General features: G+C 39.8%; 1 protein-coding gene across 12 annotated transcripts in view; it reads right to left on the reverse strand.

Moving 5' to 3' along the window:
* Positions 1-2,524: 2,524 nt before the first annotated feature.
* The window catches only part of GRIP1 (glutamate receptor interacting protein 1), a 739,429-nt gene continuing 717,179 nt past the window's right edge, over positions 2,525-24,774 (reverse strand). For all 12 annotated transcript variants that reach the window (XM_051846415.2, XM_051846410.2, XM_051846412.2 and 9 more), the window contains 2 exons: positions 20,840-20,986; positions 2,525-4,295 (listed from right to left, as the gene is read on the reverse strand). In XM_051846415.2, coding sequence (XP_051702375.2) covers positions 4,068-4,295; positions 20,840-20,986 — 375 coding nt within the window. In that variant the 3' untranslated portion in view covers positions 2,525-4,067. The remainder of the gene's footprint in view (positions 4,296-20,839; positions 20,987-24,774) is intronic.

Below are 24,774 nucleotides of genomic sequence, written 5' to 3' on the forward strand. Positions count from 1 at the left end.
GTTTTTCAGGGTTAAGGGTGTGCCAAAGGTGACACACCTGGGTTTGGCATAGTATATTTTCTCTCTCTTTTTTTTTATTCAGAAGGGTAGTAATTCTGCTTAGCTGAGTTCTTCTCCTTGATGGCAATCAGTGCCTGAGCCCTATCCACATTGGGTATAATATTTGCTCTCCCAAGGACCACACAAAGAATCTGTGCAGCCCTCAGTATAAGTTCAGCTTCCCCTGCAATGTCTCTCACCAAGTAACCAAGGCCGCCCAAGTTTGTGGCGTCCCCCATCTAGACTACTCACGTTTCAGCCACACCATGAGTTCTACACACCCTCAGTTTTTTTTTTTTTTTCCACAGTCTCAGTTCATAAGCTCCACACTTTCACTAGGTCTTAGTTTCCTGTTATTACTCCCAACCAGAGTCAGGTTTTTCTGCTTGGCTGAGGACAGGTGCAGCCCCAAGCTAGTGCAGCTGTCAACGTATGTCCAAAATGGCGCCTGCTCCATTGTCCTACATGCCTTTGTAAGGTGTGTGGAGAGAGAGAATTGTGTCTGTTCCATCCCTTTTATTTTTTTTCTCTCCTCTAGTTAGGCTGGTGTACTTTCCCCCACGGGGCTTCAAGCCTTGTACCCTCTAGGCTCTTCCTGCCACTTTCTGCCAGTGTCTCAGGCTACTGCGGTTTCATCTCACCTCTCTTTCCAGCGCTGGTGAGGAGGAGAAGACTCTCGGCAGCTGGTTTCCCAAGCTGTGGGCACCTGTGTCCTCCACGTAGATCCACCATGTCCCTCTAATTCCGGAAGAGTTTCCTCTGTAGTTTTTGCCCTAACTCTTCCCTGAGACTTCACTATCTCCACTTTTATTAAACTATCTTTTCCCAGACTATCAGTGAGCTCCCTCCCTATTCCACCATCTTGTAGCCCCTTTATCTCTCCTGTTGATTTTAGTTTTGGTTACAGCTGAACCTTTCATAAGAGATACAGCTTCTCGTTTGCCTTTTTTCACATAATCAGTTCTAACCATGCTTCATTTTATTTGCTACAGCTTCAGCTTGATTCTTAATGCAGAAATTATGCCACAATATATTAACTATACAATGCAATAAAAATGTGAACAAATGGGGTGTGTATTGAGGAGGAATGCTTTATGCCACTTCTTGGGAAACCCATATCCCATATTGAAGTGCCAGTTGGTGTCGGCTACTCTGCTTCTGATCCACTTTCTTGCTGATGCATCCTGGGAGGCAGTGAATGATGGTTCAAGTGCTTGGGCCCCTACTACTCACTTGGGAGTCCTGGATAGAGTTCCTGATTCCTGTATTTGGCCTGGCCCAGTCCTGGATGTTGCAGGCATTTGGGGAGGAACCAGCAGATGAAAGATCCCTCTACCTTGATAGAGTTGATAGATCAGATAGATATATCATCTCTGTCGTTCTGCCTTTCAAGTAGATGAAAATAATCAAAAATTTTAAAGTGAAAATGAAAATTAGAATGTGCACAGTTGCCTTTTTTCTGATAATAGATCCTTCAGTTGGAACCATGTGATTCCCGCATGCTAGAAAATACTTTTTTTTTTTTTTTGGAATATAACCCTGGACACAGTGAATGCAATTGTGTAAAAATGAATGTAAACTCACAAGGCCTATGTTGGGGTTATAGGTATGTAGATGTGTTCACTTTCTCTCTTAAAGATAACCTACTAAAAGTATATATTGTAACACTTGGTGTAACTGTGTTTCACAGAATACATGTAGTGTTCTCCAAAGGCAGATGTTGTACTCCTTCAGATCTGACTTGGTCACCTAAGGCAAGTGTACTGTTGGTCTTGGAGCAATCCCTGCATGGCAGGCGTTTTTAGCCCTTGCCTATAGATGTCACCCCTGCTCCTCACATCCTGTGGTGCAGACAAGACCTTCCCTATCACAGTTAGGGTGAGTGAATTTCATACCATTGTTCAAGCCTAGGTTGGATTTCTCTGAAAGATTTATTTGAAAGGCAGAGTAACAGAGAGAGGGGTAGGAAGGGAGGGAGGGGGAGGGGGGAGGGAGGGGGAGAGGGGGAGAGGAAGGGAGGGAGGGAGGGGGGGAGAGAGAGAGAGAGAGAGAGGTCTTCCATCTATTGGTTCATTCCCCAAAAGGCCACAATGGTAGGGGCTGTGCTGGTCCAAAGCCAGGAGCCAGGAACTTCTTCCAGGTCTCCTATGTGGGTGCAGGGGCCCAAACACTTGGGCCATTTTCTGTTGCTTTCCTAGGTGCATTAGCAGGGAGCTGGATCAGAAGTAGAGCAGCCAGGACTTGAACCAGAACCCATAGGGGATGCTGGTACCACGGGTGGCTGTTTTATCCACTGCCCCCCAGATCTGATTTCAAACTTAGGCTCTTCCCACTTTCCTGTGGAAAAAAATGTGCTTTCGTATGTGTTTCCAGCTGTGGTGAAGCTGCCCCCCTTTAGAAAATTATGCAAACATGATCATCATGTAGGACCCAGGTCCAAACATTGAAAAATAGTTGTATTCAAAGAACTAAAACAAATATCACATTTTTTTGCTTTTTAAAATCACTGTTTATTCCATTTAGTAGAGGGTTTTTTCCATACAAATATTTGCAACAATTTTGAATTCCCCAAAACCATACATAGACGATAAATACCATGCTATTAAAGTATTAAATTTGTACAAAAATACTTTACAGCTTAATACTTGTTTGTTACAAATAAAAATACATATTTAAGTGACTCATGATCTTTTATTTTTTTCTTAACATGATTCTGTTTTATACTTTCTTGCCCTGGTGGTTCTGAAATGTGACTGAAGTAATCTGTTTCTTTGCACAAAAAGAAAGGTGAGTTTTTTCCTTAAATGAAGGACAGTGTTTGAATGCTTTGCCTAAGTGATTGTTTGAATTACTTACCAAAATGAAAATGTTTGCAAAGTAATCATTTTAGTATGGAGATTCTACCATCAATATACAGATCTATTTTTTATATTTACCAAATAACAGTTATTAGTGTAGCTATTCAAAATATCTGAACAAATGAAAACAGTTGCCACCAAACATTTAAAGCAACTGTCACAATTTATTGCTTTGAGGGATGATAATAATTGGCAATGCATTTTGTGAAAAATGTATTTACAATTTCAGTAAGTGGCATGGCTCAGAACAAAAGATAGTCCAGTGTCATTTTTAAGTATATGTGCTGTGCACCCCTCAATATTACCAGTTTGCAAAACATGTCAAGCATTATGAGTTTGATTTGCCTATCATTAATGTGAACTTCATTTTAATGGACTTTTCATTCCCTCTTAAGTTCTTAGTCCTGAATTTTAAAAATACGGTAACTAATTAGTGTTACTACATACTTTAATTCATTATCAGTGCTTTTCAGCTATTAAAAATGTGTCCTTAAAAAAAAAACAGGTCACAAGACATATCCTGTTTGATCATTTGTTGCATAGGGAATAGCATACATCTTAGTTAAAATCATTCCTATATTTGGGCAAAACATTTACCACCACCTATTATGGTCTTCTACGTGCATCATTGCTGAAACATTTCAAGATAACTTAATTTTATACCTGTACCCCTCCCATTGTGCAGGCCCAACAGTTTACCAAATACCAGTTCCCCAAGTAGAGCCAGCTTTGTGAAAAGCCATATTGTTGGTCAAGTTCTCACATTATATGACTTTATAGTAAGAAACTGATTTGAAAGTGAAGTAAGGAAATTATCATAGAGAATTTTTTCAAATAGACATTTCTGTTTTTAAAAAGTGATAGTGAAATGAACTTGTAGTAAAAAATTTTCCTCTGATGTTAATCATGGGGAGGGGCAGCCTGCCTATTTTTCTCTACCATTGGGCTTGGCAGGGAATTACCTGCCCTATACCATAGTGGTCACCAAAAAAAGAAACCTCTTCAACCTGAAAAGGGACGTGAACATGAGCCATGAGAGAGATTTAAAAAACCCCTGTGCTTGCAGTTAATGCCACATGATTATCTGTGCTTCAAATGTCACAGAAATCTTAAAGGGATTTTTAGCACCATGTAGATAACGTCTTTTGTCCTGCTTTATAAAAAGTGCTGCTATAATGTATTAGTGGGTTCTCGTGTCTCCAGATTACCACCATGGCTCAGCTGCTGGGAAAAAGCAGTGTTCTGGTCACACCAGTCTCCTGGAAGAGTCTGTTGGTCCATGGACTTCTGGGAAGCCAGTGGATTTCTACTGATTACCAGGTCCAGCTTATTACCAGATTCTGCTATGAGGGGCACAACAAGGCAGCAGTCAAAATCTCTCGTTCGGACATGGTTAACCTGAAAAGTCAAGAAGAATCAGGTTGTATTATTGTTGTAGTCCTAATTCCCAAAGCCCAGAGTAACACTTCATGTGTAACAAGCTGTTTGGAGCCTTGAAAGTGCTTAAACACACAGCCTGTACAGAGAAATCTACCCCTGCTCTGACAATAATAAAATGCAGCTAGTGGCTCACTTATTAGCTACTACTAAATGGTAAGGTCCTCCACAGCAGGGAACAAGCAGATGCTCCATGCAGACATTTGTGCTTGAAGTTAAAGTGACCCACATCCCATTTCCTTTGAAATTGTGTTTTTTTTTTTTTTATTATAGTGTGCTGAATAAGCATTTTCCATCTGAAGAACCAGGGGCTACCCCAAGGCCCATTTTCCCTGGGAGCCAGGAAAAACACAAGAACAGGCTGCCAGCACAGAGCAATGGTCAGACAACAGCCACAAAGTTGTCTGCCAGTTACAGGTTTCTTATGTGAAGGACCTGCTGGTTGAGATTGGAGAACTGACTTTAAGCCATCTTCCTGGTTTAAAAAAAATCTGTGAAAGGCACACTGTGAACAGCCATACCCAGCTCCCCTTCATTTCCTTCAAGAGCAGGGGTGCTGGCCAGATGGTGCTGGAATCTCAGTGAAGTTGGGGGCTCTCAAAACACTTGGTTTCTGTGACATCACTTTGTTTTGACCCTGTAACCAGTTTAATTAGTTGCTTTCAGTTCTTTCTTGCCTTACTTGCTTCCTGTCCTTTAAATTTTAATATTAGAATTCTAGCCTTAGTGGTTCTTTTTGTTGTTGTTGTTGTTCCCTTTTTCTTTCTATAAGCCCACCACAGGCAACTTTATCCAAACTCATGCCTTCAGTATCCTAAATCTTTATGTATACCTCTAACATTTCTCCTATGCAACAGATCCAAGGTGCCAGCTACTACCCAGACTGCTCTACCATGATACGTAGAAGGCATTAAAACTCATTAGGTCTGAGACAGAGTACCTTGCACACATCTACCTATCCTGTCTCCTTGCTTATGATCATCCTCTTTCCCACCTTACCCTTGTCTGCCCACAATAATGAATTGTCTTTCTTTAGGTAATTATTCTGCTTAAGAAACTGATGTCTTCAGAATAAAGTCTGATTCTAGAAGAGATTCCAAGATGGCAGACTACGGAGGGAGCTTACTGCTCTAGTCTAAAGGAAGATAGTTTAAAAAAAATGGAAGAGTGCAACCCCTGAGGTTGCACTTAGGAAGAAAACTCCAGTGGAAATACCAGAGCAGTTAGAGGAACACTGTGGGTCCACATGAAAGGTATGGACATGCACACAACACAGGACCGCAGCAGCTGAAAGCTTTAGCACAAGCTTTGGAGAGTGAAGTGGGACCAGACTGGAGCTCTGTGGGTGACAGTGTACCTACCAACCTAGAGGGGAAAAGGGGCATGTTTCTTTCTCCCCAACCCCTGAGAACAGTGCCCTGCAAATACCTGAGACAGGGCAGGCACAATTTTGGACATACATAACAGCTGCCCCAGCTTGAGTCTGTGTGCCCAGAAACCAACTGAAAGGAAATGCCCAGGTCTGGTAGAGGGGATTGATAGGGGGCTGGGTGCCTATTTTGGCCTGTGAGGTTCCCCAGCCTTGCAGCAAGTCACAGGCTATGGGGTTTAGGCTAGCTCTGGGAGCATCTCCACCTCTCTGTGGACAGGATAGAATGGCAGGGCAGAGTAGATTCTCAGCACCCTGTGACTGTGGGGGCCTTGTATGGAAACACTGGCTGCATGGGAGCGTGTGGCTGGGTCTCTGGGTAGTTGCTCCACACACTTGGGATTCCCTGATTCACTGGGGTGGTTCATTGCTGTGGGATCCATGTTCACACTAAGGCCTGCATGGATCCTTTGTGTCATTCTTGTGGCAATGTGAATGAATATTGTACCCACTGGGGCTAGCTCCCAGGCTTAGGTCACCTTAGGGAGTGCAGGTGAGGATGAAACTATGTCAACAGAGCTGATAAAAAGATTTACCACACCTAATTTCAGTGTCACCGTGGATACTCCCCTCACCCTGGAGCTCTGAACAGAGCTCCCTGGCCACACCTAGCACATATCTCTGCGTATTCACTGAAAGATAAAAACCATCAGAGGAGGAAAAAAAACCAACAAGTATCCACAAAAATGCCTTAAAATAATCACAGAAATTCAAGAAACAAGAGTAATGAAGACAACATGACACCCCCAAAGGAACACAACACTTGAATACTAGAATGTGAAGAATAGATTGATAAAATGGTGGAAACAGAAATCAATAAGTTAATCATAGAATTACTCAGAAGTAATCAGAAGCAAATCCACAAATTAATTTCATATTACTTGAATGAAAATATTTCCCATGAAATTGAGACTTTAAAGAGAAACCAAGAAAATATTAGAAATGAAGAATTTGATAAATAAGAAATACAATGGAAAGCATTAACGATAGACTGAATAAAGCCAAAGAAAATCTGAGAATACACAAATTTCTGGAAATTTTACAATCATACCAGAAAAATAAAGTGTTGGATATTTATGGGATATTATCAAATTACCCAATATACAAGACTTAGGAGTTCCTGAAAGCATGGAAAGAGAATGGATTAGAAGACCTCTTTAGTGAAATAACTACAGAAAACTTCCCTAATTTAGAGAAAGAAAGGGATGTCCAAGTACAAGAAACACACAGAACTCCTAAAAGACATGACCAGAAAAGATCTTCACCACGACACATTGTAGTCAAACTTTCCACTGTAAAAGATTCTAAAATATGCATGAGAGAAACACTAGATTACATTTGGAAGATCTCCAATTAGACTCACAGCTGACTTCTCATCAGAACCCTACAGGCTAAAGAGAATAGCAACATAATCTAAGTCCTAAGAGAAAACTCTCAACCCAGAATACCATATCCAGCAAAGCTCTCATTTGTGAATGAAAATGAAATAAAGACTTTCCATAACAAAAAGAAATTGAAAGAATTTGGCACTACTCATCCGGTCTTACAAAAGATGCTTAAGGATGTGGTACACATGGAAACATGGTCATCATTATGAAAAAATGTGAAGGCAGGAATCTCCCAGTAAAAGTACAAAGGAAACCCAAAGTGAACAATACAAATATTTATGGAAAAATGGCAAGGCTAAGTTGTTACTTATCAATAGTCATGTTGAGTGTAAATGACCTGAACACTCTAGTTAAAGGATACAGACTGGCCAAATGGACTAAAAAACAAGACACATCTATTTTCTGCCTACAAGAAGTACAATTAATTCACCAACAGATACTGCCACTTGAAAGTGAAAGGATGGGCAAAGATATTCCATTCTAACAGAATCCAAAAAAGAGCTGGTGTAGCCAAACTAGTATCAGACAAAAGAGACTTTAACTCAAAACTGTTAAAAGAGAAAATGCAATGAGTAAGCGATCAATTCAACAAGAAGATACGACTATCATAAACTGGAGTGCACCCAATTATATGGCATGTGGTTATTTAAAAGAAATATTAATGGATCTAAAAAGAGACAAAACTCCATTTTCAGCAATGCACAGATCAACAACACAGAAAATCAGCAAGAAAACAACAGGGTTAATTAACCTTAGAGACTAACAGAAATCTACAGAACTTTTTATCCCAGAGTGGCAGAATACACATTCTCTGACCAGTGCATTGAACTTTCTCTAGGATAGACCACATGCTAGGCCATAAAGCAAGTCTCAGCAAATTCAAAAAAATTGAAACCATTCCATGCTTCTCTGATGAGCTGTTGATTTCTAGTTTCATTCCATTTTCAAGAATCTCTAGGACATATGCAAATACAGGGATACTGAACAAATTTCACCTGAATGAACGGTGGAGCATAGTAGAAACCAAAAGTGAAATTAAAAAATTTCTGAAAGCAAATAAAGATGACAATATAACAATACAAAACTTATGTACACAGCAAAAGCATTGCTAAGAGGGACATTTATAGCAATTGGGGGTCTACATTAAGAAATTGGAAAGCCACATAATAAATGAACTATCAATGCATCTCAAGGACCTAGAAAAACAACAAGGAACCCAAAATTAGTAAGAGGAAAGAAATAATTAAAAATAGAGAAGAAATAAAATTGAAAAAAAAAAAAACAATGGATGCACCATTTGCCCAACAAAAAAAGAGGAACAAGACACCAATCAATAAAATCAGACATGAAAAGGGAAATGTAGCAAAAGATACCACAGAACCAAAAAGAATAATCAGGAATTATTACAAAGAGCTATATGTTAATGCATGGAGAAGCCTAGAAGAAATGTATAGATTCCTGGACCCATACAACCTACCAAAATTGAGCCATGAAGAACTAGAAAACCAAAACAGACCAATAACCAAAATGGAGATTGAATCATGGTTGATTCAATTGAGTCAATAGACAAAGAACTTGAATAGACTTTTTTCAATAGAAGAAATCCAGATGATGCTTGGCATCAGTAGCCATCAGGAAAATGCAAATCAACACCACAATGAGTTTTCACCTCATCTCAGGCAGAACGACTTTCCTACAGAAATCAACGATCAATATATTCTGGGAAGTTGTGGAGGAAAAGGTAACCTAATCCACTGTTGGTGAGAATGTAAATGGGTACAGCCACTGTGGAAGACAAGATGGAGTTATGTCAGATATCAGAATATACACCTTCCATATGATCCAGCTATCCCACTTCTGGAAATTTACCCAAAGGAAATGAAATCAGAATATGAGTGATCTGTACCCCAATGAACAGATAAGATATGGAATTAATCCACATGTCCATCCACTAAAGACTGTCTAGAGAAATTATTGTATAGGTACACTATGGAATACTGAACAGAGGTTTAAAAAATGAAATCATGTTGTTGTAACAACATGGATGCAAGAGGAAAACATTGTACTTAGTGAAAGAAGCCAGTCCCAAATGGCAAATATCATATCCCCCCTGATCTGTGGTAACTAATAAAGTACCTGAAAGGTAATCTACAGAAATCAAATTGACACTTTGTGATGCAATGATTGACTTTGAATAGCCCTTGTCTTGATGAACAGTTTTTTTTTTTTTTTAATATTTGTTGAACTCTGTACTTAGTGTTGGGTTACTCTCATGTATATAAAGTTACCTGAAAACAGATCTTAGTAAAAAATAAGAATTAGAATAGGAGAGGGAGGAAGAAAGGGGGGATTACAGATGGGAGGGAAGCCTGGATGAGAAGAATCACTATGTTCCTAAATTTGTATATGTAAAATGCATGGCTTGTATACTTAAACTAAAGGTTTCTAGGTTACAAAAAAAGAGGGAGTAGACCATATCAATAGAATCAGAGATGAAAAAGGAAATGTAAAAACAGAAACCACAGAAACAAAAAGAATCATCAGGAATTACTACAGAGAGCTGCATGCCAAGACATGGGGAAACCTAAGAGACATGGATAGATTCCTGGACACATAAAACCTACCAAAACTAAGCCATGAGGAACCAGAAAACCTACACAGACCAATAACCAAGACGGAGATTAAATTAGTAATAAAGACCATCTCAACAAAGAAAAGCCCAGGACTAGATGGCTTCACTGCTGAATTCTACCAGACGAAGAACTAAATACAGTTCTCAAGCTATTCAAAGCAATTGCAAGGAAGGGAATCCTTCCTAACTCCATCTAGGAAGCCAGCATCACCTTAATTCCTAAGCCAGAAAAAATTACACCAGAGAAAGAGAACTATAGACTAATTTCCCTGATGAATACAGATGCAGACATCCTCAGCAAAACACTTGCCAATCAAATCTGAAGATAAATCAGATCATTCACCCGGACCAAGTGGGATTTATTCCTCATATGCATTTGCAAAATTGATTTACTGAAGTTAGATACATCACATTAAGGAACTGAAGAACAAAAAACATGCTGTCTCTGCATCTGTTGAGGTAATCATTTGATAAATTACAACATCCTTTCATGATGAAAACCTTAAGCAAACTGCATATAGAAGGATAGTTCCTCAAGACAAGACAATTTATAAGAAACCTATGGCCACAATCTTACTGAATGAGGAAAAGTTGAAAGCATCCCCACTAAGATCCAGACCCAGACAACAATGCTCACCCTTATGATTACTATTTCAATAAAGTCCACGAAGTTTTAGCCAGAGCCATTAGGCAAGGAAAAGAAATCAAAGGAAAATAAATTGTGAAGGAGGAAGTCAAACTACCCCTATTTGCAGATGACATGATTCTATATATACGGGAAACAAAAGATTCTAACAAGAGGCTGTTGGAACTCATAGAGAAGTTTGGTAAAGTAGCAGAATATAAAATCAACACACATTTGTGTACACAATCCCATGACTGAAAAAGAAATTCTAAGATCAATTCCATTCACAATAGCTACCAAAAAATCAAATTCCTTGGAATAAATTTAACCAAGGATATCAAAGACCTCTTATGATGAGAATTACAAACATTAAAGAAAGAAAAATGGAAAAATCTTCCATGCTCATGGATTGGAAGAATCAATATCATGAAAATGTCCATTTTTCTGAAAGCAATTTACAGATTCAATGTGATACCAATCAAATACCAGAGACATTCTTCTCAGATCTAGAAAAAAAAATGATGCTGGAATTCATATGGAGGCACAGGAGACTCGAATAGCTAAAGCAATTTTATACTACAAAAACAAAGCCAGTGGCATCACAATACCAGATTTCAAGACATACTAGAAGGCAGTTATAATCAAAACAGCCAGTACTGGTATAAGAACAGGTAGTTAGAGCAATGGAACAGAATAGAAACACCAGAAATCAATCCAAGCATCTACAAACAATTTATATTTGACCAAGGAGCTAAAACCAATCCCTGGAGCAAGGACAGTCTCCTCAAATGGTGTTGGGAAAACTGGATTTTCACATGAAGAACTATGAAGCAGGACCCCTACATTATACCTTAGACAAAAATCCATTCAAAATGGATTGAAGATCTAAATCTATGACCTGATACCATCAAATTATTAGAGAACATTGGGGAAACCCCGAAAAATATTGGTAAAGGCAAAGAGTTCTTAGAAAAGACCCCAGAGGCACAAGCAATCAAAGACAAAACTCACAAATGAGATTACATCAAATTGAGAAGCTTCTGTACTGCAAGGGAAATGCTCAGGAAAGTGAAGAGGCAACAGACAGAATGTGAGAAATTATTTGCAACAATGCTACTGATAAAGGATTAATAACTAGAATACATAAAAAGATCAAGCAACTCAATAGAAAACCAAACAATCCAGTTAAAAATGGGCAAAGGTCTTGAACAGGAATTTTTCAAAAGAATTCCAAATGAACAAGAGCCAAATGAAAAAATGCTCAGCATCACTGTCCAGCAGAGAAATACAAATCAAAATGACATTGAGGGGGGCTGGTGCTGTGGCACAGCAGGTAAAGCTGCTGCCTGCTGTACCAGCATCCCATAGTGTCACCAGTTCAAGTCCCAGCTCCTCCACTTTTGATTCAGCTCTCTGTTATGGCCTAGAAAAGCAGTGGAAGGTTGCCCAAATCCTTGTGACCCTGCACCTGTATGGGAAGCCCAGAAGAAGCTTTGGATCAGTACAGTTCCAGCTGTTGTGCCCATCTGGGGAGTGAACCAGTGGATAGAAGGCCCCCTCTCTTTCTCTAAGTCTCTGCCTCTTTGTAACTCTGACTTTCAAATAAAATAAATCTTTAATTAAAAAACACAAAACCACATTCAGGTTTCATTCCACTCTGTGTAAAATGGCTTTCCTACAGAAATCAACAAACAACAAATGCTGGTGAGGATATGGGGGAAAGGTAACCTAATCCACTGTTGGTGAGAATGTAAACTGGTACAGCCATTGTGGAAGACAAGATGGAGTTATGTCAGATATCAGAATATAGACCGTCCATATGATCTAGCAATCCCACTACTGGAAATTTACCCAAAGGAAATGAAATCAGAATATGAAAGAGCGATCTGTACCCCCATATTTATTGTACCTCAACTCACAATAGCTAAAACATGGAATCCATATTTCTGCCCACTGAAGACTGGTTATAGAAATTATGGTATATGTACACTATGGAATACTACACAGAAGTTAAAAAAATGAAAGCACGTCATTTGCAACAAAATGGATACAACAGGAAAACACTGTACTTAGTGAAAGAAGCCATCCCCATAAGACAAACATCATATGTTCTCCCTGATCTGTAGTAATAATAGAGTACCTGAAAGGCAATCTATAGAAGTGAAACTGACACTTTGCTTTCCAATGATTTTGACAGCCCTCATCTTTACTGTTGAGAAACAGGCTTTTTTCATGTTGTTGAACTCTTTACTTAGTGTAGGGTTATACTTTTGTATAGAAAATTAACTGAAAATAGACCTTAGTGAAAAATAAGAATGGGAATAGGAGAGGGAAGAGGGAGGCCTGATTTGAAAAATCAGTGTTCCTTGGCCGGTGCCACGGCTCACTAGGCTAATCCTCCGCCTTGCGGCGCCAGCACACTGGGTTCTAGTCCCAGTCAGGGCACCTGATTCTGTCCCGGTTGCCCCTCTTCCAGTCCAGCTCTCTGCTGTGGCCAGGGAGTGCAGTGGAGGATGGCCCAAGTGCTTGGGCCCTGCACCCCATGGGAGACCAGGATAAGTACCTGGCTCCTGCCATCGGATCAGCACGGTGCACCGGCCGCAGCGCGCCAGCCGTGGCGGCCATTGGAGGGTGAACCAACAGCAAAGGAAGACCTTTCTCTCTGTCTCTCTCTCACTGTCAAAAAAAGTTAAAATAAAAAAAAAAAAAGAAAAATCAGTGTTCCTAATATTGTGTATATGAATTGCATGGATTGTACATCTTAAATAAAAGGTTTCTAGGTTAAAAAGATGGAGAAGACCCAAATCAATAAAATCAGAGATGAAAAAGAAATGTAACACCAGATAGCACATAAACAAACAAACAAAAAACATTAGCATTTACTGCAAAGAGCTGTGTGCCAAAACATGGGGAAACCTAGGAGAAAGGGATAGATAGTCCCACAACTTGGGACTCCAACAGTCGAGGGCTGGCGCTGCAGCTCGATTGGCTAATTGTTTGCCTGCAGCGCCGGCACCCTGGGTTTTAGTCCCGGTTGGGGCGCTGGATTCTGTCCTGGTTGCTCCTTTTCCAGTCCAGCTCTCTGCTGTAGCCCAGGAAGGCAGTGGAGGATGGCCCAAGTGCTTGGGCCCTGCACCCGCATGGGAGATCAGGAGGAAGTGCCTGGCTCCTGGCTTTGGATTGGTGCAGTGCACCAGCCGCAGCATGCAGGCCGTAGCGGCCATTTGGGGGGGTGAACCAACAAAGGAAGACCTTTCTCTCTCTCTCTCTCTCTCTCTCTCTCTCTAACTCTGCCTGTCAAAAATAAAAAAAAAAAAAAAGAAAGAAAATGAGGAGAGACCAGACTGCAGCAGCCCAAGTAACTGGCAAAAAAGCTGCAGGAAGAGCCTAGAGGGATCCCGGCTTGGAGCCCCACTGGGGATAGTGTATCTGCCAAACCAGAGGAGAAAAAAAAAAGGATGGGATGGACATATTTCTCTCTCTCTGATTACTTTACAACAGCATCCTGTAACAAGCCAATAGAGCGGGCACCATTTTGGACATATATAACAGCTGTGCCAGCTCATGTCCATGCTCAACAACCAGCTGAGTGGAGACTCCTGGCTGTGGTGGGGAGAACTAACAGGGGCTAGGAGCTTGTGATTCTGTGAGGCTTCTGTACTGAGACTGTGAAAAAAAAATTGAGGGTGTGTGGGAAGACTCAAGGTGTGGCTGTGACTTTGGGCAGTCACAGTGGAAGACTCCACAAGCTCAGGGCTTACTGGTTACCTGGTGAGAGACATTGTTGGGGAATCTGAGATTACACTGAGGACTGCACAGATCCTTTGTGTTGTCCTTGGGAAAGAGAGGGTGAATATTATACCCACTGGGGCTGGTCTCCTTTGAGGAGAGGAGCTCAGATGAGCAGAATAAATTTCATTTCTGATTTTAAAAAAGACAAGATTTACCATTCCAAATCCTGGGTGTCACCTTAGGCACACTCTTAACCCTGGAGACCTGAACAGAGCTCTCTGGCCACACCTACTACAAGTCTGTAGATATTCACTGGAAGCAGACAGTCCACTTATCTATGGAATCATAGTACAAATAAAAGTCACCACAGCACACACACACACAAAAGAAACCAACTATCTCCACAAATGCCAAACAACAAACACACCAATACAATTAAAAAGAATAAGAAGACAAAATGACACCCCCAAAAGAACACTACAATTCAATACTAGATTGTGAAGATGAAGAGATTGAAGAAATGCAAGAAATGGAATTCAAAAAGTTGATCAGAGAAGTAATCAGAAGCAAATGCATGAACTACTGAAATTCATACAGGACATGAAAGAAAATTTCTCCCAAAAATGAGATGATCTTAAAGAGAAATCAAAATGAAGAATTCAATAGAACAAATCAAAATGCAGTGCAGAGCCTTACCAACAGATTTGGTGAAGCAAATGAAAGAAAGAATATCAGAAAACAAATCACAGGAAATTATACATTCAAACCAAAGACAAGAAAAGGAAATTAGAAAACAAATAAACATGGTTGGAAATCTATAGGATACTATAAAATGAACCAACATAACGGTTCTAGGAGTTCCTAAAGGCATGGAAAAAGAGAAAGGATTAGAGGGCCCTTTTAGTGAAATAATAACAGAAAACTTCCCTAATTTGTAGAAAGAAAGGGATGTCAAGTACAGGAAGCACACAGAACTCCTCATAGACATGACCAGAAAAGATCTTCACCATACCCATTGTAATCATAGTCCCCACAGTAAAACAAAGAGAAGATTCTAAAATGTAAACGAGAAAAAAGCTAGATTACCTTCAAAGGATTTAGAATGAGACTCACAGCACACTTCTCATCAGAAACCCTTCAGGCTAGGAGAAAGTAGTGAGATATAGTTCAAGTCTTAAGAGAAAAAAACTTTCAACCTAGAATAGTATACCCTGCAAAGTCCTCATTTATGAATGAAAGTGAAATAAAGACCATCAATAACAAACAAAAATTGAAAGATTTGTTACCACCAGTTCAGCCCTACAAAAGATGCTAAAGATGTGTTGCACACAAAAACACAGAAACATGGTCATCACTATGAACTGGCTGAATGGATTAAAAGACAAAACCCATCTATTTGCTGCCTACAAGAAACACATCTCACCAAAAAAGATGCACGCAAACTGAAAGTGAAAGGATGGAAAAAGATGTTCCATGCCAACACAAATGAAAAAAGAGCTATCCTAATATCAGATAAAACAGACATTAACACAAAAACTATTAAAAGAGAAAAGGACAGTATATAATGATTAAGGGATCAATTCAGCCAGATCTGAATGCCTTAAGGGCTGATTTCGAGGCCAGAGTGCTGTGTAGGACATCTGTCATTCTATGAGCCTGCTGTGTATCTGGCTTCCCATGTTGGATCGTTCTCTCCTTTTTAATTATATCAGTTAGTATTAGCAGACACCAGTCTCGTTTATGTGATCCCTTTGGCTCTTTTTTTTCCCCTTTGGCTCTTAATCCTATCATTATGATCAATTATGAACTGTAACTGATCACTTTGACTATTGAGATGGCATTGGTACATGCCACCTTGATGGGATTGAATTGGAATCCCCTGGCACGTTTCTAACTCTACCGTTAGAGGTAAGTCCAATAGAGCATGTGCGGAACTGTACATCTCCTCCCTCAATTATTCCCACACTTATATTTAACAGGGTAAATACTCTACCCATGAGAGTATTTCAGGCATGGAAAGCCAAGACACTCTGGCAAAAAAAAAATGACCTAAATGAAAGATCTCTGTGAGTGAGATCCCAGTGGAAAGAATGGGCCATCAAAGAAGGAGGTACCTTTCTCTGAAGGGAGGAGAGAACTTCAATTTTGACTATGGCCTTGTCTAAATAAGATTGGAGTTGGCGAACTCAAGAGGCTTCCATAGCCTTAGCAACTCATGACAAGAGCCTCGGGTGATTACTGACACCATAAATAAAAGTGTCAATTGTTAAATCAAAAACAGGAGTTACTGTGCACTTACTTCCCATGTAGGATCTCTGTCCTTAATGTGTTGTTGTACTATGTGAATTAACGGTATAACTACTACTCAAACAGTACTTTATACTTTGTGTTTCTGTGTGGGTGCAAACTGTTGAAATCTTTACTTAGTATATACTAAATTGATCTTCTGTATATAAAGATAATTGAAAGTGAATCTTGATATGAATGCGATGAGAGAGGGAGCAGGAAATGGGATGGTTGTGGGTGGGAGGGAGGTTATGGGGGGAAAAGTGATCAATTCGACAGTAAGATATAACTATGAAAACATATATACACCTAATACAGGGCACCTGGACATTTGAAACAAATATTAAAGGATTTAATGGGGGATTTCAATACTTCACTTTTCATCAACAAACAGATCAACAAGACAGAAAATCAGCGAGGAAACAGTAGATTTAATCAACATTATAGACCAAATAGACATAACAGATATCTACACAACTTTTCATCTTAAAGGTGTAAAATACACATTCTTCTCACAAGTGCATGGAACATTCTCTAGGATTGACCACATACTAGGCCATAAAGCAAGTCTCAGCACAATAAAAAAAAATCAAGTTCATAACTACGCATCTTCTCAGACCACAGCGGAATGAAGTTGGAAATCAGCAACCCAGGAATCTCTAAAACATATGCAAACACAGGGAGACTGAACAACATGCTCCTGAATGAACAATGTGTCATAGAAATAAAATTATTTCTGGAAACATGAAGATGACAACATAACATATCAAAACTTAAAGGATACAGCAAAAGCAGTGTTAAGAGGAAGGTTTATAACAATAGATGCCTACATAAAGAAATTGGAAAGGCATCAAATAAATGAGCTAGCTATGCATTTCAAGGATCTAGAAAAACAGCAACAATCCAAATCAAAACTAGTAGGAGAAAAGAAAGAATTAAAATTAGAGAAGAAATCAACAAAATTGAAAATGAACAATACATAACAAAAAAAATACAAAAGATCAGCAAAATTATGAGCTGGTTTTTTGAAAAAGATAAAATTGACACACCATTGGCCCAACTAACCAAAAGAAGGAGAGAGAAGACCCAAATCAATAAAATTAGAGATGAAAAAGGAAATGTAACAACAGAATCACGGAAATTTAAAGGATCATCAGAAATTACCCAAAAGAGCTGCATGCCAACAAACTCGGAAACCTAGAAGAAATGGATAGATTCCTAAACACATACAACCTACTTATATTAAGTCATGAAGATACAATAAACCTAAACATACCCATTAATAAGATGGAAATTGAATCAGTAATAAAGACCCTCCCACCAAAGAAAATCTCGTGACCAGATGTCTTCCCTGCTGAATTCTACCAGACAAAAAACTAAATCCAGTTCTCAAGCTCTTCAAAACAACTGCAAGGGAGGGAATCCTCCCAACTTCTTTCTATGAAGCCAGCATCACATTAATTCCTAAACCTGAAAAAGATGTAACAGCGAGAATCACAGACCAATTTCCCTAATGAACATATGTGCAAACATCCTCAACAAAATCTAGCCAATAAAATCCAAAAACATATCAGAGAGATCATCCACCCAGACCAAGTGGTATTTATCCTTGGTATGCAGGGATGGTTCAACATTTGCAAATCAATCAATTTGATACATCACATTAACAAACTGCTGGAAAAAATATGATATCAATTGATTCAGGGAAAGCATTTGATAAAATACAACACCCTTTTATGATAAAACTAAGCAAATTGGGTTTAGAAGGAACATTCATAAACACAATCAAGGCAATTTATGACAAACCCATGGCCAGTGTCCTGTTGAATGGGAAAAAGCTGGAAGCATTCCCACTGAGAACCAGAACCAGACGGGGATGTTCACTCTCACCACTGCTATTCAGTATAGTCCTGGATGTTTTTTCCAGAACCCTTAGGCAAGAAAAAGAAATCAATGAGATAGAAATTGGGAAAGAGGAAGTTAAACTTTTCCTATTTGCAGATGACATGAATCTATATGTAGGGGGATCCAAAACACTCCACTAGGAGACTACTGGAACTCATAGAAGAGTTTGGTAAAGCAGCAGGATATAAAGTCAGTGCACAAAACTCAACAGCTTTTGTATACACAGGCAATTCCATGGCTGAGAAAAACTTCTAAGATCAATCCCATTCACAATAGGTACAAAAAATATCAGATACCTTGGAATAAACTTAACCAAGTATATCAAAGATCTCTATGATGAGATTATATTAAAGAAAATAATAGAAGATACAAAAAAATGGAAAAATCTTCCATGTTCATGGGTTGGAAGAATCAATATCATCAAAATGTCCATTCTTCTGAAAGCAATACAGATTCAATGCGATAGCAATCAAATACCAAAGACATTCTTCTCAGATCTAGAAAAAAAAAATGATGCTGAAATTCATATGGAGGCACAAGAGACCTCAAATAGCTAAAGCAATCTTATACAATGAAAACAAAGCCAGAGGCATCACAATACCAGATTTCAAGATATACTACAAGGCAGTTATAACCAAAACAGCCTGGTACTGGCACAAAAAAGATGGATAGACCAATGGAACAGAACAGAAACACCAAAAACCAATCCAAACATCTACAACCAACTGACATTTGACCAAGAAGCGAAATCCAATCCCTGGAGCAAGGATAGTCTCTTCAACAACTGGTGCCAGGAAAACTGGATTTCTACTTGCAGGAGTATGGAGCAAGATTCCTACCTTACACCTTACACAAAAATCCACTCAAAATGGATAAAGATCTAAATCTCAAATTATTAGAGAAGATTGGGGAAACCCTGCAAGGTATTGGCACAAGCAAAGAGTTCTTGGAAAAGACCCCAAAAACATAGGCAGTGAAAGCCAAAATTAACAAATGGGATTACTTCAAATTGAGAAGTTTCTGTACTGCAAAAGAAACAGAAAAGTGAAGAGACAACTGATGGAATGGAAGAGATTATTTGCAAACTGCGCAACTTATAAAGGATTAATAATTAGAATCTGTAAAGAGATCAAGAAACTCCACAAGAACAAAACAACCCAGTTAAGAGATGTGCAAAGGACTTAAACAGACATTTTTTAAAAGAGGAAATCCAATGACCAAAGACACATGAAAAAATATTCAGGATCACTAGCTGTCAGGGAAATGCAAATCAAAACCACAATGAGGTTTCACCTCACCTCAGTTAGAATGGCTTTCATACATAAATCAACAAACAGATGCTGGTAAGGATGTGGGGGAAAAGGTACACTAATCCACTCTTGGTGGGAATATAAACTGGTAAAGCCACTGGGGAAGACAGTATGGAGATACTTCAAAAATCTGAATATAGTCCTACCATATGACTCAAGCATTCCATTCCTGGGAATTACCCCTAGGGAAATGCAATCAGTAAACAAATGAGCTATCTGCACCTCAATGTTTATTGCAGCTCAATTCACAGTAGCTAAGACATAGAATCAATCTAAATACCCATCAACTGAAGACTGTATAAAGAAATTATGGGATATGTACACTATGGGATACTACACAGCAGTATAAAAAAAATGAAATCCAGTCATTTGCAACAAAATGGTTGAATCTGGAAAACATCATACTTAGTAAAATAAGTCAGTCCTAAAGGGACAAATACGATATGCTCTCCCTGATCTGTGATAACTACTACAACACCTAAAAGGAAATCTGTAGAAGTGAAATTGACACTTTGAGAAGCAGTGACTTGAACAGCCCTTGTTATGACTGTCAAGGGACAGGGTTTTTTTTTTTTTTTTTTCCTTAATGGAGAATAGGAGTGGGACTAGGGGAGGGAGAAGGTGGTGGGGTGGGAAGGTAGGTATGATGGGAAGAATCATTATATTACTAAAGTCATACTTATGAAATTTATACTCATTAAATAAAAGGTTCCTTTGGGATAAAAAAGAAAAATGAACAAAATTTTAAGTAATAACATCAGGGTTGCCAAGTACTTACAGCATTAATCCAGATAAGTTGTGTGATTTAAAAGGAAAAAAAAAACCAGCTCTTTTCCTCAGAGAATTAATGTAAATGTAGAAATAAAATACAAATGACTTAAACTAAAAGAAAAAACCTAATTGATGAAGAATCTGGTTCAGTCAACACACCTCTGGAAATCAATAAGCATTAAAGTGGGAAATATGGCTTTGAACTCAATGCCCAAAGCTGATAAGGATGTAGAGAACTTTTTGGACTGAGATAGAATTTACATAGCTGAACATTCATACTTGGCTGCTCACCATTGCCAGTTCCAAAGTCTAGATGACAATGTTTGAGGGGGAAAAGGAGCACAGGACCCCAAATGTTCAGGAAGATTTGGAAGAAATTCCAATTATCATTAGCTGCAAGGAATTAAAATTCCACCTGACATCTTACCTGTAAGAGCCTGTCATAGGGCTTTAAGCCGCCAAGATCGCCTGGCCCAGCTGGGCGAATATTTTTAACATATACTCCTTTCTCCAGCAAGCCATCTGCTACACTGAACCCAAAGTCCTCCATGTCAGAGTCCTTATACAAGGTTACCTGGAAAGTGAGGAAATAGGAAAGGAAAATTTAGCTGGGCTGGAGACGTTCACTTCTGAAACTTCTTGATGCACAGTATTTTCAAACTAACTTGAGTAACACAAAGGATTGGTAAGATAAGCAGTAGGCAACCCCTTCCCCCAACTCTGCAACCCCCCCCCCCCCCCGCCCCAACACTCTAAGAACATTCTTGGAATTTGTAAAGTCCCATCCAGAACTGACCAGTGAGAAGGAAAACTGAGGGCTCACCCTTTCTCCCTCCTTCCCTCTCCTTTTTCCTTCTGCTGTCAAGTATACACAGGGGATTTCCCCAGGGGAGGTTAGCTTCTAGTGTTTTCCTAGAGTAAACCCCTGCCTGGTATGAGGAGCACCCAAGGGCTGCTGAGATAATGGGGAATAAGCCAAAGGCCTTTCCTTCCTCCTCTCCCTCCCTAGGGAGTGTGCTGTGCTAACACCACTGCTCAGGGTATACTCTTCGTTTGAGAAAGTTCCATGAAGTCCATAATTTTATTTGCTATGGTACTCCATCAGTACCAGCAACAAAACACTGGTTTCTAAAAGTTTTTAATTATTTATTTTATTTATTTGAAAGGCAGAAGAGAGAGGGAGAGAAAGGGGAGAGAGTGCTTCCATCCATTGGTTCACCCTGCCAAATGCCCACAGCAAGCTGGGACTGGCCCAGACAGAAGAAGGAGAGCCAGGAATTCCATCCATCTAGGTCTCCCATATGAGTGACAGGAACCTGAGCACTTGGGCTATCACCTGCTGCTTTCTAGTCACATTACCAGGAAGCTGGATGGGAAATGAAGGTGGTACTTGATCCCAGGCACTCCAACATGGAATACCAGCTACCCAAGCACTAGTTCCAGGGATAGCCTGCTGTAGCTTAACCTGTTGTGTCACAATGCCTGCCTCAACAAAACTCCATTGAAAAGATATGAAAACATTCCTAAAACATACACCTTGCTCTAGGACTTGCCTAGAGATTGAACTAGGAACTTCAGGCATCATGTTTCTATGCTGCAGGCCTCATTGACTTTCTGTGTACTGAAAGCCAGTTACTGCCAGCTCATTCCCACCCCTCCATCTGACCACCTGAAAGAAGTAGTCTGAAGTTAAAGAAAAAGCCATTTCTATAGCCATCTAATGTTTACGGAGTCTCTATTATATTCTAAGCACAGCTCTGGGTTCCAGAAACAGCAGTAAATGAGAAAGGAGAGCCCACTTTCAGAAGGCAAACACTCAAATGTGCAGCTGTCACTGAGCCCCCTGGTGCTGGACACTGGTATTCTCGGCTTCTTTAATGCTGTAAAGGGGCCACAGGCTTTATCAAGATTCACCAAATGCCCCACACACAGACTGCACACTTCAATGATTTAGCTTACTTTTTTTTGCCATAAAAATAACAAAAATGAATATATGTATGCATTCATTTGTGCTTATACAATGAATGCATGATACATTCTCATAAAATCATAAAAAGTTAAGCATTATACAGGGCAAAATGTAGGGTCTGAAACTTTTATGGCAGTTTAATCCCCATTCTTCTACTTCAGAGAGAAATGGACTACTTAAGGGAATACAAAAGTGCTCAGGTTATGGGTTTTATTTTTCTGGGCAGAGAAGTAAACACTCATGCTGCCCAGGTCAGTACTATTCACCAAGCAGCATTCATAGTTCTGGTCATATTATAGGTGAGTAAATTCAATTTTATACATGTGCAGTAACCCACTCATGGCCACAGAAGTGGAGTAGTGGGGTTGAGTCTGTTGGATTCCACACCAAGTGCTCATAACCATTACATTCAACTGCCACCCAGAATGCCTGATTTCATCAATTCTAAAATGTGGGTCTCTTTTTTGTCCCCCACATTTTAAAATTTCTGAACTCAGACTGTCTTACTATCAGAGGCATCTGGGATCCTATGAAGTACAGCATCCCAACATTCTACCTCCCCCTCTTTCTCATAAGCACAGTAGAAAGGAAAGGTCACCAATTTGCTTTCAGGGAGCAAGAAAGTGCCTTGCTGCCTGGCCCTTTAAGCATTCTCCCAAGCAGAAATCTCAACCTGTTAAAATGTGATCTCGGGCCTGCCCTTGACCAGCTGAATGAGAATTTCAGCCCTGATGTTTACTGCAATGACACTGTGCGGGTTGGGTTCATTCCGTCATATTGTGTGAATGTGTATGTGTGTGTGTGTGTATAGGGTTAGGGTTAGTAAAATCAGCCATCCTATCAGACATGTACACTGATGGTGCATGAGGAGAAGGAGATTTGGTCCAAGCCATGATGGAACGGGTAACCTACCAAAGCAAAACTCATCAAGAGAGAAGGGGATGTCTTTGTTGGTGACCTGGGCTCAGGCATGTGGTAAGTGCCATCACCTTAAGCTCCTTGAGGGGATAAGAGGTCTTTTTGTTCAATGATATATCCCAAAACTCTAAAGTAGTACCTGCCACATAGTACCAATTAGTTGAGTTAGTTCTGGCACACTGTGTGGTCAAAAACCAACCATGACATGCTGTGCTTTTATGAGCCATTGCAGAGGATATGAGTGTGAACCAAGAGGGATTTAATTCTGAGGTTCAAGCCACCCCTTCACCCCTTTACCCAAGGCACTACTAGAAAATAGCAAGGCCTTCTGTGAAGGGTGGCTGGGCAGGATGAAGTTCCAATGGTGACACCGTGTGGCCATGAGAAGTAAAAGCACCCTGAGACTGGAGTCAGGCCTGCCCCACATGTGGGCTGAGGAAATCCTGATTTTTGGACAATGAGGGAGATAAGACACACACTGGATTTCTTGCTTGAAAGGTGGGTGGGACTCGAGTGAGTAGTTTCAAAAGCAAACAGGATGTTACTCTCACTATCAGGTTTGTGCACCACATCATGCAAACAGGGAAGTGGAAGCTCAGAGAGGGACAGAAAGCTGCCCAAGGTCAAAGGAGAACAAGCAAAAGAAAACGGGTCTAAACCAAGGCTTCTAAGCCTGCCTAGATCTTCCATGGTGAACCATCTCTTTACCTAGCATGTGGTTGCTTGATAAATACTCCTTGGAGTATTCTTGTGTATTTGCTTCATAGGTCCAGACCCAGGAGGAGCAAAAGGAAGAGTAGCACCTAAAACTGTCAACACCAGCTAATGGTTTTACTTTAACAAAAACATTAGAGATCAATATCAACAGCTACTGGCCAAGAGTCTTGGCTTTCTTGAGCCTTAGACTTGAAGCACCTTGATAGCAAACTCTTTAGAAATAGAAACTACTGAATGGTGTGGAGAGTAATCCACTTCTCTATAAAAATCCTCCTTGGGTTAGAACATGACAGATTTTAACAGTCAGCTCTATGGTTCTCTTGGAAATAGTTAAGTAATAGCAAATCAACAAAAATGAAAGCATTTTAAAATCTCATAAAAGATTCCAGAAACCAATAATGCACAAACCTGGGGAGCACAGCTGGCTGTTCTGAAAGCAACAATAATAAATTGTGTGCCTCACAGCCTCGTTTGCTGGAGATTGGTAGTAGTTATTTTTGATTTATTTCCCATCCAAAAATAATTCTAAGGATTCAGAGATTTAATTCTCCACACACAAATGAATCCCTTATCCAGGCACTTCCTTACAAATGATTGCTTTTGCTCTTCCAACAATTCTGTGTGGCAGAATCATTCCCTTTCTATTAATGGGGACATGGAGTCTGGAAAAAGCTGACGGGCTGCCTTGTCTAGGAAGAATGCATAAGCTCCAGGAGCCATTTCCAGAACACCTGACCTCATTTATTCTGTTTCTTCCA

The sequence above is a fragment of the Oryctolagus cuniculus genome, chromosome 11 (assembly GCF_964237555.1).
Source record: "Oryctolagus cuniculus chromosome 11, mOryCun1.1, whole genome shotgun sequence".
Taxonomy (NCBI): domain Eukaryota; kingdom Metazoa; phylum Chordata; class Mammalia; order Lagomorpha; family Leporidae; genus Oryctolagus; species Oryctolagus cuniculus.